General features: G+C 35.1%; 2 protein-coding genes and 1 long non-coding RNA gene across 7 annotated transcripts; 2 read left to right on the top strand and 1 right to left on the bottom strand.

The window, feature by feature from the left end:
- The first annotated feature begins 2,172 nt into the window (after positions 1-2,172).
- On the top strand, positions 2,173-7,034 carry LOC110666596 (uncharacterized). Of its 4 annotated transcripts, XM_021827151.2 has the most exons (7): positions 2,179-2,432; positions 3,803-3,949; positions 4,131-4,623; positions 4,699-4,981; positions 5,082-5,187; positions 6,131-6,336; positions 6,460-7,034. In XM_021827151.2, the coding sequence occupies exons 3-7, from the start codon at positions 4,242-4,244 to the stop codon at positions 6,728-6,730; spliced, it is 1,248 nt and encodes a 415-aa protein (XP_021682843.2). In that variant the 5' UTR covers positions 2,179-2,432; positions 3,803-3,949; positions 4,131-4,241; the 3' UTR covers positions 6,731-7,034. The 4 variants fall into 4 exon arrangements, with proteins under 4 accessions (XP_021682840.2, XP_021682843.2, XP_021682842.2 ...); XM_021827148.2 differs by having other exon boundaries at positions 2,173-2,432; positions 4,131-4,981; XM_021827150.2 differs by lacking the exon at positions 2,179-2,432 and adding an exon at positions 3,385-3,487 and having other exon boundaries at positions 4,131-4,981.
- A 664-nt stretch (positions 7,035-7,698) lies between these two features.
- On the bottom strand, positions 7,699-11,216 carry LOC110666595 (probable glycerol-3-phosphate dehydrogenase [NAD(+)] 1, cytosolic). Its single transcript, XM_021827147.2, has 5 exons — positions 9,815-11,216; positions 9,486-9,707; positions 8,593-8,840; positions 8,222-8,361; positions 7,699-8,004 (listed from the first exon to the last, which is right to left on the bottom strand). The coding sequence occupies exons 1-5, from the start codon at positions 10,479-10,481 to the stop codon at positions 7,878-7,880; spliced, it is 1,404 nt and encodes a 467-aa protein (XP_021682839.2). The 5' UTR covers positions 10,482-11,216; the 3' UTR covers positions 7,699-7,877.
- A 426-nt stretch (positions 11,217-11,642) lies between these two features.
- Positions 11,643-15,888, top strand: LOC131180924 (uncharacterized). Of its 2 annotated transcripts, none has more exons than XR_009149603.1 (2): positions 11,643-11,790; positions 14,311-15,888. It is a non-coding gene; the product is annotated as an uncharacterized LOC131180924 (long non-coding RNA). The 2 variants fall into 2 exon arrangements; XR_009149602.1 differs by having other exon boundaries at positions 11,675-11,790; positions 12,118-15,888.
- The last annotated feature ends 619 nt before the right edge of the window (positions 15,889-16,507 follow it).

The following is a 16,507-nucleotide window of genomic DNA, read 5'->3' as shown; positions in this document are numbered from 1 at the left end:
ATTAAAATATTTGAAAATTATAGATTATATTAATAACTATATAATATAAAAAATTTAAAAATACAAATATTATTTATATGTAAAAGAATTTAATATTTATTTAGTAAATTAATAAAATTAGTAGAGTTAATGAATTATATGAAATATTTTATAAATATTTGAAAAATGGTATTATTTAATATTTATTAATTTAATAAAATATTAAATTATAATAAATATTATTAATAAGAATTAATAAAAAAGATATGATAAATAATTGTTGAAATAAATTAATTCAAAATGAAAAAGTAATGTATATATACATGTTATTTCTTTAATTTATAATTTATTAAGTCTAGGTAATATCACAATCGCATGAATAGTTTTGAATTATATAACAATTAGAATTTGTATTAAAATTCTAGAACAAAAAGCACCTCAATAAATTTCACAATCACAAAAAATTGAGTTATTTTATAAATTTTAACATATATAGATTTGATAATTTGAAGAAAAAAAATAAAAGATTCCTGGTTGATTTTCAAGTGAGTTTTCGTAAAATCTTTAAGTTTTTTCTTTAAAAAGTGGTAACTTAGAAAAAAAAAGTAATATATAAATATTTTAGTAAAAATATATTTAATTAGTAATAATATAAAGAATAAAATAAATTAAAAAAATTCCACAATTTAGTTGTCTTCTTTATTCTACAAGATGTAAAATTCGTCCTATTTGCTATGTTAGTAATGTTTTGTGTGATATTATGGGTATATTTAAATCATTTGTCTATTTTTTTATATTTTTATTTGAATTTTTTGATAAATACTTTCTTACGTTAATTGTGTCACTTTCATTTATTTATTAAAAAAATAATTAAATCTTAATATATATCAAGATAATTAATGCAAATATTTATTTATTTTGCTTATATTTTATTATCTAATTATTATTTTTTTCATACCATATAATTTGTTGATTAATAATTATTAAAAGCTATTTATTATAAACTAATTATCAAAATTTTATGTTATTAAATATTGAAACTGTATTTAAAATATTTATAGATTACTTTTTAATATTTTATTTATTTTGATTTTTAATTTCATATGTCACAAATATTAATTTAATATTTATAAATTATTTTATTTATTTTTAATTAATTTATTTCAATAATTATTTGTTCATATCTTTTTTATTAATTCATATTAATAATATTTATTATAATTTAATATTTAGAATAGCATCCAATCTTAGAGTAGCATATAACAGTCAAATGCAATATTAAATAGTGATTCGTTCTTACTCTCTTCTTCATGTCAGCCAAAATAATCATTTTTAGTAAATACTTTTCAAATCACTCATTTATAATATTTTTTTTAGTTGCTTCTTTTTTAGAAAAAAAGAACTAATGATTATTAACATGATTAATATTAAGGATGTATTTGATATTATTGAATTATTATCGAAAAAAATTACTGTTTTAAATATGTTAGTTAGAGAGTATTAAAAAATAATTTAAAATTAAATTTAATAAATTTTAATTATAAAAATATTAAAATAATAAAATAATTTTTTTAAATTATTTTTTAAAAAATATTTAAAATAATATTTTTATTAAAAAAATAATTTCAAACTCTAAATATAATGTGAAACAGAAACTAAGAGTCTTGCTATTAGCCCGCTTCAATTCTCCCAACCCAGTTATCCCCTCTATTATTTGAGGATAGGATGTTTTTATTCCGTTCAGAAGTGTTATTTTACGAGACGTGAAGGCAGCTCCATCCCCAGGCTTTCGAGCTTGAAGAGGAAAAATTTTCACTTGATTCGCTTCTCAGAATATTCTTCAAGTCTTTCAAACCTCATAAAAGACTTCCTTTTCGACGAGTTTTTTTCTGAAATATTTTATAAAATTGATTTAACAATAAAAATAAATGTGAATGAAATGCTAATATTAAAATGGCGTGAGGTGCAGGCAGTTGCGTATAATCTTATGAAAAAAAAGTAAGATAAATATATTATCTTAATACTTTTTTATTTTCTTTTTGAAAATTAAAAATAGTAAAGAACAGAGAATTAAAAAAATATGAAAAGCTATTAAATTCAGTATATAAAAATTTAATGTTATATATATATATATATATATATATATATATATATATATATATATATAGGTATAACCATTGCTATATAGTTATTTTTCAACAAAAACATATTTAAAGGTAAAGCCAGCCAGCCAGCTTGCGTGATATTCGCGGGGGAAAAGACAAACACCAAATTCTTCACCATTGCCACCGCCGCCGCCACCACCCACGAATCGCATCTCCCTCTGTTGATAACCTTGTCATCTCCAATAAACCAGGAATCTCTCTCTCCCTTTATTTCTTTTTAAAAGGGAAGCGAAGAGCAAGAATCAGCTGCAATACAATTTCCATTCACATTCCTTGGTCACTCCTCAGGTCAGTTCTATTCCATTTCCTTTTTAATTTTACCCTACGATTTTCATATCTTTAGTTTTATTTCTCATTTACGCGTCCCTTCTGTACTCTAATCCAAAGAAATGATTTTTTTTTTCAAATTTCTTTTCCTTTTCCTTATCAGTTTTCGTTTTCAAAATTGAATTTTGAACAAAATGATTTCTTGAACAAAATGATTTCTCTGTGTTTATTTGCTGCACAAGGTATATATTTATATACATAGAAAAATGATATAGGTAAATCTACATATTCCTTAATATCCTTGATTTGATATGATGATCCTTGATTTGCTTCCACAGATTCCTTAATATCCTTGATTTGATATGATGATCCTTGATTTGCTCCATGAATTTCTCTGATTTCATGATTGGATCCAGCTATTGGTGTTATCAGCCCCTTTCAAGCTGGAGATTGGATGTGCTTGTAGCTCAATTAATCCTAGCTTGGGCACGAGAACAGAAAATGAAGGACCGCCGAGGCTTTGGGTGAAAATCTCAGCCAGTTGATGTTGAGATGGAATATGCTGAGGTTGAATGAGGCCTTTTATGATTTGCCTTTCTGACGATATGACAATCAATGTCAAAATGTTTGGTTCTTTCATGAAAGACTGGATTGGATGCGATGTGAAGTGCTACTTTGTTATCACAATATAGTTTGACAGGAAGCAAAGTGCGTATTTGGAAAGTTTGAAGTAGATATGATAGCCATTTTACTCAGCGGAAGAGCAGCTCACAGTGGGTTGCTTTTTAGACTTCCATAAGACTAGTGATTGACTAAGGAAAATGCAAAAATCCGTGATGGAACGCTTGGTTTCAGTACAAGAGGCCCAATCAGTGTCGCAAAATGCTTTCAAAGTTCTAAGATCAAACGCTTTCAAATTCAAAGTAATTGAATTTCGTCGCCGGGCAATAACTGAGCTTCATTTTTTTTCTGGAAATGCCGCCCGCACGTATTAAAGGGCATGAAAGTGCTTTGGCGTGCTGGTGTTGTTTGCACTCGTAATTTTAGCGAGCGGTTCCAGTTTCTACCTCCATTCGGTAATCGCTTTAGTTAATTCATTTTTCCAATTATACCCTTCTTTCCTTCCAGAAGGTCTTGAGCTCGGTTCGTATTTGTTTGGTCGGGAGTAGGGAGGAGGATCAAGTACAAGTTAATTGGAGGGAAAAGATACCTTCCTCGTGTGCATTTCCTTTCTTCGCGTAGTTAAATTCTTTTATCATATTTTTGAGCTCCTCAACGGCGGGAATAGATTATTGATTTGTTAATTGAATGAGCTATCAATCAACATCATAATTGTTATAAACATGGAAGCGTGGTTGAAGATTAACATGTTCAACTTGTTTTACTTTTAGGGACGCCTTCGGTGAAAGCAGGCCTTTTGACTCCAAAATAAAAGGCAAAAACAAAAAATTAAAGTTTCTTGGTCGGTGAAGTGTTATCATCTGGGCTGTCAAAGGAGGACGCTTGACAACCCGATTTTCTTGGACCCTTTAAGCAAGGTAAGAACAAGAATCCCGTCGAATATTACCAACTCCTCCTCTTTGCATGTTTTCCTCGCTTGAATTGGATTTTATCATATTCATATCTGATTTTTTTTTATCAAAACCAAACCATTTTTTTTTTCATTGTTGGTCTCATCTTAGAAATTGTTCCACTTTGATTTGCTCCAATTTTCTGCAGGTGATTCTCCTCTTCCGTATTTGGTTATCTGGGTTGTCGTCTGATTCGGTTGCCTTGCCTTGCCTTGCCTGGTCATAGTCTTATGACAGATTCTTTTCTTCTATTTCCTCCATGGGTTCCTTGTCCGGAATCCTTCAAAGACCGATAGTCGCAGCTGCTGCCGTTGCCGTGACTTCTGTTTCTGCTGACCTTTCCGATAAATTCCCATCTCTTAAATCATTTGATACCTATTCCGCCCGTGAACAATCACATTCTTCATTATCTAATTCAATGCAAGAACCAAACTTTTCATGGGTTTCTCATATATTAGTTTCTAAGCTGACCAACTTGTCCTTCGTCACTAGAATTCGTGTACCTATACCCAACGCTAACTTCCCAGTTCCTAATTCAGTTCAGAAATTTGTCCCCAATGCAATAGCTTCTTCTACTCTTCTTCTTAGTTCATATCAGTCTGCAGAGTTGGCAAAAGGACCGAAGCCAACCACATTTACAAGTACATTCCCTACTTCCCCTCCTGATGTGTTGTACAGATGGCATTTACCAGAGCCGGATGCTATTGATGTTTCAGGGTCTTCTGATTGCTCGTTGGCTAAGTCTAGAACAGTCGTGGTTCTGTTAGGATGGTTAGGATCTAAGCAGAAGCATCTTAAGAAATATGCGAAGTGGTATACTTCAAGGGGATTTCATGCCATTACTTTCACATTTCCAATGGCTGAGATTCTTAGTTACCGGGTTGGTGGGAAAGCTGAACAAGATATAGACTTGCTTGTGAACCATCTGGCTGATTGGCTAGAACAGGAGCATGAAAAGAACCTGGTTTTCCATACTTTCAGCAATACTGGATGGTTAACGTTAGCTCTTTTATGCATAGAGGCATGCTACTATTTTATTTTATGTGTTCTTGTAAAACTACTTGGCTTGACTTGTTTAGTTTAATGTGTCTTGTCACAGATATGGAGTTATACTAGAGAAGTTTCAGAATCAGGATTCTTCCTTAATGGGAAGGATTAAGGGTTGTGTTGTGGATTCTGCACCTGTTGCAGCCCCTGATCCCCAGGTAAATATCATGTGTAGGTTTTGTAATGGCACAATGCGGGCCTTTTTATTTTTTATTTTTGTTATTTATTTATTTGTTTTTTTTTAATAGCTTGCGCATGTTTCACTGTGCCAGACATGGAAATGCTAGTTTTGGCATATGGGTAGTGCGGTTGAATTTACTTCTCAATACCTCCATTCTTGCATATGCCATAAAATTGTGTTTAGCTTCATATTTAGTAGTTATTATCATGTTATTGATTTCTACAATTTTCATCTGTTTGTTGCTTATTTTGCTTTTGGTGCTGTCCAGTGTTGCTTTTGTGACTCTCTTTAAGTTGAAAATGTACTTTTTGGTCTGGTGATACTACTGCATCAAATTTTAAGATATTTGTCTGTTGCAATTGCGCATCTTCTTCACTTTTGTTGGGGGTCTTGAGGTAATGGTTGGCATGGAGGGACACTAGGTACATAGACCCTGTGTCATTCTCCTTTTTCTTTTCTGTAAGCATTTTGATTGGTACTTGTAGCTTCGTGTTTACTAGCATTTTATTGGTTTAGTATGTTGGACCATGATCATTTGTCTTTGATTTCATTTGTGTAAGCCTTGGCTTCTAGTTTCATCTCTGTGCACGTCCTTCCCGACTATAAATAATTCACATCTTTTATCATTTGCTGGCTATTGTGTGACTATTTTACTATTTGAACAATGATAATATGAGACTGGCCTTTTGACTGCCTGTTGGTGGTGTCTTTCTAGTACATGTTTTCAGCATTATATTGTGTGGACCTTTCTAGTGGTGGTGAGTTTATGTCTTTTCCTGTGTACATCATGTCCTCCAATACATATCGGTGTTTGCAATTGATCTTTCCTTTTTGGATGTTTGCTGTAAACACCTTTCTTTTGCCATTTTGGAGGCTTACGAGTTCCTAACTTCATATGACGCTTGATTTCATTTGTTTAGGTCTGGGCTTCGGGTTTCTCTGCAGCTTTTCTAAAAAAGAACAGTGTTGCTACTAAAGTACATGTCATCTCACATGAGTCAAATGTGGAGGTATCAGTTGGCAGCAAAACATTGGTAGAACCTAAACCTGCAGCAACTGAAGCAGCTTTATTAGTAATTTTGGAGAAGTTCTTTGAGGTGATTTTAAATCTTCCGACTGTGAACAGGTAAGTACTTTTGCCAACAACTATGAATTTGAATGGAACATAATAGACAACAAATAAATAATAATGTCATTGACAGATCCTCATAAACAGAAACTTATATAGTATTTATTTATTGCTTTACAGGAGGCTTTCTGATGTGCTAAGCTTACTATCATCAGGACAACCTAGATGTCCACAGCTATACATTTATAGCTCTGCGGATAGAGTCATCCCTGCTATGTCTGTGGAATCGTTTATAGAGGATCAGCGAAGAGCCGGGCATGATGTTAGAGCTTGCAACTTTGTGTCCACACCTCATGTTGATCATTTCAGAAATGATCCAAAAATGTACGGTGCTCAGCTTAGCCAATTTTTGGATGATTATGTGCTTACTTGTTGTAAACATGCTAATTGAAGCCATTGGGCAATATATTAAACCCTTCATTCTTTCCTTTTTTTATTTTTAAAGAAAAAAAGAAAAATTACAGTTGCAAGCTTATAGAAAATTGGCACAGAGGTCTTTTATTGATCATATTTGTCGTTGTTATTCTTAAAGTGTTCGGGACATTGAATTCAGTTCTTCCCCTTCAGAGAATAGGTGTGATTATCAAGTGGGTCATGCCTCAGTGACTCCTGTTAATTGTAATTGTTGTTTACACGAGTAAAGTTATGTAAAATTCAATTGATCGTATTGCTTGAGTCGAGTTTTCCTCTTTTTACTTTGGATCGTGATGGATGTTGGCTTCTATATACCTTAAAAGCTCAAACATTGTCTGAACATTTGTTCAATCATAAGACAAATGTATGATGTATCTTGCCTAGCAGTTTATGAATGAAACACATAAGAGTTCATACTTGCATGTGTTTTCATAGAAAATTGTCAGGTGGTTTTATCTTGGATGGGAGTACGTGTCTGACAGCTTCCTCATATTTTCGTAGTTGAATTCTTTATCAAACCCATCCGTAAGTGTTCAACTTTTTCCCTGGTGCAGCCATTCTGTAAGTCCTTTCCTCAAAATTTAGAAACTTGTAATTCAAGGTTTAAGTTTCCTCTTAGGATTACTAAAGAAGCTAAAGATACTTCATATGTATTATGATTAGTAACAGATGTACAAATCCATTTCTGGTACAGGGCTTTTTCGACTTGTGGCTGAGATATCAAAAAATCGGAGAGGAATTACAGAAAGTATACACATTATAGTGCATAATATAAACAAGCATCACCATTAAGTGAGGTGATGATCTTGAAAATTAAGAGGCTTGCTTTGCCATGTTATATTAGATATCATCATATTCCAGAAGTTCTTGTCTTGTTTATCGACAAAAAGGCTTTTGAAAAAACAATGCTTTAAAATGAGACGGAAAAACTAGTCCTACAAGCCCTGAAAAATAAAATTCAAGCCTGTTCATTGTACTTGATTAAGCAAAACTCCACAAAAATGGAATTGATACAACACAATAACCAACTCGTAACCTATTCTTTTTATCCTAATAGTTTAGTTTATTACATGTATCCATTGACAAGTGACAAAAACAAGATGCAAAAGATAGGCGATACATTATCAAGGTTTCTGTCCTAGGAGTGACGGTCTACAGAAAACGTGGGTTTGTGCAATCTCAATGCGATCTCTTGGGTCGTTCATAGTTTCATCCCTTAAGACTTGAAGAATGGCCTGTGCTGAAAACTCCCTGGGCATTTGAATAATGAAAAACATTAGATTGCACTTCTGCTCCTAATGTAACATACGAATTCAGAAAATGTTGACCATAAAAATACAGAGATAGTGTTCACTCATATTGACTTGATCAAGTCCCCATCCAACTTTACTTCTGCATTTGTTGGTGGGTAGGTGTGTTTGACAATCAGATTTATGAATAATTTTGTCTAGAATGAGTCAAAAGATACCTTGTTATGAGTATTCTATATAGCATCTTCAATATGGGGCATAGTGCAACTGGAGCAACAGCCCTGTTTTCTTCAGGATGCAAGACACTTAAGCAGGACTGACTTAGCAGTTCATAAAATGCTTTCACTGCAGAGACACCCTGCAAAGCGAAAGTTCAGCTCAATATCTTAGATAGGAAAGATATAAGGTAAAACAGAAGAAAATAGAAACCTATATTGTTATTAATGGTAGATGGTCAGGCAACAAGAACTATGGCCACAATCAAACTTCAGGCAACCAGAACTAGAGCCACAATCAAACGGAACCTCTTTAAGTTCAATAGCATTGGTCATTTATATTCACCATGTCTATGAGCAACAATAACCAATACCTGAATCATCCCCTTTCCCTTAATGCTATCACCCATTTCAAGGTTCAACTCCCCTTTGGCCAGCTTCTGACCATACCATGCATTACGACCTTTCAACAAGGTTACATATGTGTCAGCCAACAGGGGACCAGCAAGTTTCTCAGGTTCTTCTGCCAACAAATGTGTGATAAATATCATCTCTGATGTGCAGTGTGCAAAGTATACTGATTTACTAGTTGCACTCTCATTTGTAAGAGCTGCCACCATTCCTGTAGAAACATGACTGAAAATTAAAAACACAGATCAAAGATTTGAAACTAACCATTGTTCAACATTCTGCTAACCTAATGCAATTTTTCCTTTAAGCTATCGCAGTACTAACAGCAACAAAACTACAGGCACATTATAATATCACATAGCATAAAATTAATCACTTAATCATGATGCATTCAGCAGCTTCTATCTGGTGCCAAAACTATCCATTATTCGTCTCATTCTATAACTCAACTAAATAGAAATAAAGGATTTGTTCAAACAGAAGCCACTGTTAACAATTACATCTACAATAAATTAAATCAATCACATAACAGACATAATATCACTTTCTAGCTTGATAAGTTCTTCATTTCCCATATGCACCCTATTAACATTGCATTAGGTCTAACACACTTTCCCATATGCAGCTCCATTGATAATGCATGCTGCGTTTCTCATGGAATACTATAAAATCTTAAAGCAGTTTATGAGTCAGAGTGGAATCAACTCAAAAATCATAGCAACCTTGTCCGGATTCAACCTAAATTTCAGTCTCTCATCCAGTGAAGAGCTCAACCATTGATTATTTGAGATGTGAATGACGTCATTGTTATGATCTATGAAATCCAAATTTAAAGTATGAAGAAACTGAAGCTTACCAGCTCCAATGGCATAGACATTTTTTAAGCCACCCATGACTTCATGAGTAACAAGGTCACCATTATCCCACACTATAAAATGAGGCTGCCTCAAAAACTTTGCCAAAGGTTTCCTCCATTTTTCTGCTCCGCATATTCGGGCATTAGCATATTCCTTATTGTATATCTCTGAGGCAATGTTAGGCCCTCCAAGATAGAGGATGTTCTCCATTGGAACTCCAGCTGCAAAGCACAATATATTAAACTATTATGCATGCAACATTGATATTAAAGAAAAGGAAAATCGCACAATTAACAAGAGAAAAAAGATCTAGAAAAAGTAATTTTACTTGCTCGATTGATCATTTGAGTGGGAGTTATTATGCGAGGCTCAGGCTCCAACTCAGCCTCTACGCCTTTTGCCAAAGATATAATAACTGGTACCGTAATCCTCTCCTTCCAATATCTACTAATTTCCTCAAACACCTCGAGGGTTTCAGTTGATGGCAACCCATTAATGACAATATCAGCATCCCACACAGCCTCCTGCAAATTGGTTACAACCTTCAAAGGACAGAGAGGGGTATCTATCATATTTAAGCAAAAGCCATCTTTCAATATCTCATCGGCATGTAAAGTCCTATCACCTAATCTTGCCTCGACATACTTCAAATATGCACAACGCCTAATTAATCTCCTTAATACATCTTCCCTGGAATTGATCACTTCAAACAGATGCTCAGCTGTGGCCCTATCAACTGATCTGCTAGGCCTTCTCCATATCCTTATTAGAACCTTATCTCTTAGATGGCCATAACTATCTTGCAATAAAGCAGTAAATACGCTTCCCCAAGCACCTGCCCCAATGCCAACAATCCTCAACGGATCACCTTCTGCTTTGCCTATGAGATGTCGAAGCTCATCCAGCTTATGTTCTAAAGCAGCATTTGAGGTGTGAGTCTGAATTGACCCATCCGAGTACACATTATGAGTCGCTGGTTCAGTATTTTCAATCATTCTCTCCTCCCAATTACAACCGTCAAGTGTTGTATGATAAATCGCTATAAAATATAATGAAAAGCAGAAACAATACCAAAGCACAAAAAGCTTTCCTGGCGATATACCCTAAGCTCCACACGCAATATTCAACATGATAAACTCGAAACCACTGATTTTGAAACAGCGAAATTTCAATTTATATATATTCAAGCTTTACCCCTGGAGCAAGGGTAAGAGCTTAGATCAGCAAATCACCTATCAAACATCACAACAGACCATTGAACCAGAAGTCTGAAACTCTAGAAAAATGGATCCTTAAAGAATTTTACTACACGGGTTTTTCATTGTACTTTATCCAATCAGCATACATCGACAACCAAAGTATGAAATTACCAAGAAATGCAAGAACTCAACTTTGAAAGAGAAGTCTACAGCGTTGGTCCTGTAACCCCCACCAAAACCAGTCAACAAAAAGAAAGGTGACACGGAGAAGGGAAAGCGAAACAAACTCTACAGTCTGTCGGCTTTCTCAACGCGGTGACGCCGACTTTGGATTTTTGTTTGCTTCTGTTTATGTCACTGAAAGCGAGGAAATTCACGCAATGCTCATGAAAAACAAAATAGGCGCTTGCAATGGAATACAGAGAAGGAATCGTGTTATGGTGTGTATGGGTGTTTGGTTTTCTTGCGGGAAGTAACCAAGAAGAAGATGATAACAGCGTTTGCATCAAAGAGCAAAGAAGCTTGGTGTCTCGGAGCCACCGCTGATGCTGATGTGCCATTACTATGCGCGTTGCTTCATCTGATCTTGCCACGTGGCAAAACCATTAACGTCAGAAACAGCGATCCCAGTCCTTGCAAAAAACACGACATGTCGTATTGTAACTGGAAATGGCATAGTTTGGGAATCACATTCAGGCTTTACCATTCACAACTACGTACATTTGCCTCGCTTAGGTTCACTTCCGTGGGACTTTCCGGGCATTGCGAGAACGATTGAATTGGGTGAGGCTTCATGCGCTTCTTTTGTTCTATGGGCAAAGATGGGTTGTCGATTAGAATACCTCTTTCCTCAAAGAGATGATGGAATTGCATTTAGCTCGATCTAATCTCCGGTAACAGCTTCATTTATGTCTAATCCTAGAGGTTTATTTTCATGGGTTCTTTCAAATACGATTAGCTGCGGTGCTATATTGCATTGCAAGCTTAGACGCGCTTTCAATCTAAAATGCCTATAGGATGGAGAAAGGAAAGTGAAAGTGTGAAACAATTTGGTGTTACTCTTACTCTTCTTAATGCAAACATACCTATATACTACCGTACAAAGGTAATTGAGTTTAGTTAGATTTTCTCCCTAAAGTATTTGCTTGTGGCCAACTTGTGTTTTCCTGGGGATCAAATGGTTAGATATGAATTCTTTTGCCTAATTCCCCATAAGATATGTCTCTATGATGGCATTTTAGTTATACTTGATAGTTTCTCTTCTTCAACTGTTGTGCATGAAATATTTATTTATTCATTAATTTTTGGGTAAATTGTCTTCAGAACCAACATTTTAGGTGGTTTGTAGTTGCAGTAATTCTTATTTCATGATTACATATTCGATTAATTACTGTTTAATTAGTCTTTCAACTTCTTGTCCTATGCTGAGCAGACGAATTTGAATATATTTTGGGGTGTTCTCAAGCATTGTACTTCATGTTGTCGTATGGCAAGGTGGGGATATCTTCAGAAAGGTTTTCAAATTGTCAAGCAAGATTATAAATACTAGATATTTGAAATATTCAACTTTTGAAAACAAAGTTTGAGTAGCTTCTGTAGCCTTCTTGTGAAACTTGGAGTATATTAGAAAATAGGGGGAAAATATAGTTATCTATTTAGTATTTGCAGGGAGGTTAAGGCATCTTCCTCCCACATGCTGTAAGGGCATTTTCTTTTAAAATAAAATTTTCACCAGTGTCATGAGAAAGCTATTGCCTTTTGAAATATTCTTTGGCCAGGTGCAAGTATTGCCAAAGGGTCATAAGCAGATTTTCTTTGCACAAAAACTTCCCATTGTGGACCAAAGTGGGCTTGCCACTCTTCCTGTGTAGTGTAGTGAGGCAGATATTGCTTGACACCAAGACGGGCTGTGCCACAAAATTCTAGGATTCGCCTGTTCTGAGTTAGGATATGTTCTAAGCCATCACTTCCTCTTGAAGAGGGAACGGCAGAGGAAAGGAATGCCACCAAATAGAAAATATCTTCTTCTGGAATAACAGCAGAAGTTCTGTTGTCCCACCTGAAATTGGAATCAATGAATTAATCATTCAAAAAAAGCTACAGGAATTTACTGAAATAAAATGATCTTTGTTGAACTGTTACTTTGATTTGTTGACTGGGTAGATGAGGATGGGCCCATTACTGGTGTCTGTAAGGATATTTCCAAAGATTTCTTCAGCAAAATTGTGAATTTTGCTTTTGGGGACAAGAAGATTTAGCCATGGATGTGAAACTTCCCACAAGCCTTTGGACCGTAGTTTGATCTCAGACACATGAACCCTATCCAAGAATTCCATGTATGGAACTTCTGATAGAAAAAGTGTTGATGGGATATATCTTAATTGAGACAACAAGTTCATTACTTCCTGCAACATAAAAAAAATATACAAGTGTCCTTTTATTAATTTAATTTAATTTATTAATTTGTGTATTACGTATTTATAATTTATTAATCAATTTAGTTAAATAATTTAGAAAACGACCAGATGGTGGGCTATTGCTTCTAACCTTATTTATTACATCTTTCTTGTCTGTGTTGAAGTATTTGGCCAATTCTAAGCAGAATAGTGTTCTTCCATCTGATTCAAACCGGCTAGCTTGTAATGGGTCATGAGGATTAAAGGATGACCTCCAGTTATTTAAGAGACCAGTCCTGTTAATGATCACAAATCCTTCAATGTAGTCAAACGTGTTTTCTGCAGATATTAGAAGCTCCTGGTCTCTGGCAAATTTGCTGAAGTCTGAGTAGAGCACTCTAATCCATTTCACCTATTCGAAATACAGAATTCTGTTATTAGAAGTAAAACTTTTAACTAAACTGAGAGCAATTATTTCCTTTTCTTTGTACTAATTAATTAATTAATACTCCCAATGGTCATGCTTTTTACCATATCATGTGCTGGTTCTAATGATATTCTTGCCCTTGTTATGATGCCAAACTGACCAAGTCCTCCAAGAACACTGTGGAATAGGTCACCATTCTGATTCTCTGAGCAATTCACTATCTCTCCTTTCCCTACACTTAGTTTCATTCTATTTTATGTTAGAATTTATGCTATGCACAGGATTTATGTCTTTGTTATATATGCATGCATACAGGCATTTATACACACACAAACATAAACAAACACACAAACACTCTCTCTCTCAACTCAACTCAACTCAACTAAACTAAGCCTTTATCCCAAGAACACACACTCTCTCTCTCTAATGGAAATATATACAGTGACCAGTGGTTGAAATATATTCTAATGGAACCAAGGTCTAGGACAACATGCCTAACTAGGAAACCTGCCAATGTCATGGATATAGTCCATTTGATCTTGGTTTCATTACTAATTATGCAAATCATCCCTTGATGTGTGCGTGTGTGAGTGTGTGTGTGTGTGTGTGTTATGTATTATCACCATTTCATATGCCCACAATTTACTTTTGACTAACCTGTAACAACTTCCAGCTGATAGACATTACTTATTTGTGGGCCATGCTGAAATGCCTGCCCGCTAATCCCAGCATTGGATAAAGTACCACCAACTGTTAAATATAGGTAGTCTGTCCATGATTTTGGTGCTAACCCGTATTTCAGGCTTTCATGCAGGATATTTATCCATAACTCACCACCTGAGACATCCACATATGGATAATTTCCAGCATGAACATGCATTTTTGGGCCTTGGAGAGATTCCATGTTGATGACAACTCCTTGGTGGGCTTGTGCCTGACCTTGGAGCGAGTGGCTGTGGCCTCTGGCTGCAACTGTGAGCTGTGAATGAGAACCCATCTGCCAAATATGTTTTATTGTAGTGGCAATGTCAGAAACTGACTTTGGATGTAGCACTGCAAAAGGGAGCAACTGAAACATGTTGCCGAAGTCTTTGGCTGCACGGTGAACATCATCAAAAATTAAATGTCCATCAATGGAAAGTGTTCTCAATGAAGAATGGTCGCTGGAAAAACACAGGTTTATTCTTATAGTCATGAAGCTTAGGAGTAAGATCATGAAACTTCTTGTGAAAAGCATATTATTTTGTTTGTGGAAGATAGCGGGTGGGCATCTCATCTTGTGGTTGGAAAAATTGGAGGGAGCTGAGGGCAAAAGGTGTTTAAGCTGGTATTAGTTGTTTCTTTGTAAGCAAAAGCAAAAGGAGAGTTGTGGAAGAGACAGGGAAATGAATGGCTGAGAAGAGAATTTAAAGGTGAAGATTTGGGTGCTGAGTCAACTAAACCAATATTCAGTTTTGAGAATTCGTATGAAGACTGCCTAACTGTTGCAAGAGTTTTAGGATTTTACCTTTGGTTCTCTTTTTTGGGGAATTATTATTTATAAGAGAAACCATCAAACATATGCCAAAGTTGAATAGAAAAAGTCGCAAGAAAGAAAGATTTCATAAATCTTTACAATTTTTTCAAGCAGCAGCAACCACAATCCCATCTCCATCACAGATTTTTTTTTTTAAAAAAAAAGGTCTCCAAAGTTTTTATCCTCAGCGTGTTATGGATGCTTATCCTATGTTTGGAAAAAGTAGATGGCTTTGCCATTAGGCGTATCTCTGCCTACAGTGTCAAGTACGCTCATACCCAAGTCTTGCAAACTTAAATGATGATCAATTATGTTCTTGAATCCATAGCTGTAGGAATGTGAGCATAGCGTATCTACCCTGAGATCAGATCAGAGGGACTTTTGGGGCCTCTCCTTTGATTTATTTGACAGGGTGATGCCCAGTTAGGGTGTCGATGGGTCCATAGTGCACGTGAAATTCAAATGCTTGTATGCTTTATTGGGTGAAGGATTATGATTGGCTATGTTGGGACCCCTTTGGGCCACTGTGAAGGGTAAGAGGGAGAGGAGCGGGAGATGGGGATGACAGCTTGGAGGAAGCACTGAAAGACTTCTCTTCCTCCTATCTGCAACTAATTGTTTTGAAGCCTTAGTTCCCAGCAATTGGACAAAATCTGTATGATTCTCTTGTTTATGTGTTCCCAAGTCCAACTATTTGTCGTTTAACCTTTTTGTAACAAGTTGCGCCAAGTGTAGCTGATGGCATCAACTAAACTGTACTTGTTCATGAAATTTGGGTTTGTAAAGTTTCAGACCCTAGAATTGTCCTATAGGACAAGTGGAGGAGTAACTTCTACGATTGGTCCATATCTTTTTGATGATCAATTTTGTATGCTATGTTTTCATACAATGTAGATTTTCTCCGGCCTTATACTGGATTACATCTGTGGGGAAAGCTAACCCAAAACCAACACTCCACAAGCTTACCTAGCTAGATATTCTACAAGAGAACAGGTCCCCTTCATTGTGACGGCTAGAAGTTGTTTAGAGAACCCAAATTCATGCTTGATTTGTGATGAAAAATGACATGAGAACAATGATATGCGGAACATGACAAAGACTGCATTGACAAAATCATCCACCAACTGGCTTGTTACTTTGAACTTCCATGAAAAGGTAAAAAGAAAAATTAGCCATTGTCCTCAAACATGTGTCCTTACTAGGACTAAGCTAAGGCCTTCTTTATGTGATTATACTATCCAAAAAGAAATGATATTGTTTGGAGTTGATATTCGCTCAAAACCTCTAATTATGAGATATGGTCCCTTTTATTGTTATTTATTTATTTATTGAGGTGGTAAAAGGCCTAATCTTGATCAAATTCTTTCCAATGAAACCGACCGCTAATAAAGAAATCCTGACATAATTAAGAAAGCAATGATTAAATGGTAAAACCCCATAACTCATATAGTGGAAAGCTCCCATCAAAGGGCCCTCTAATGTT

This window comes from Hevea brasiliensis, chromosome 6, assembly GCF_030052815.1.
Source record: "Hevea brasiliensis isolate MT/VB/25A 57/8 chromosome 6, ASM3005281v1, whole genome shotgun sequence".
NCBI lineage: Eukaryota > Viridiplantae > Streptophyta > Magnoliopsida > Malpighiales > Euphorbiaceae > Hevea > Hevea brasiliensis.
This window is presented reverse-complemented; position numbering and strand designations above follow the sequence as displayed.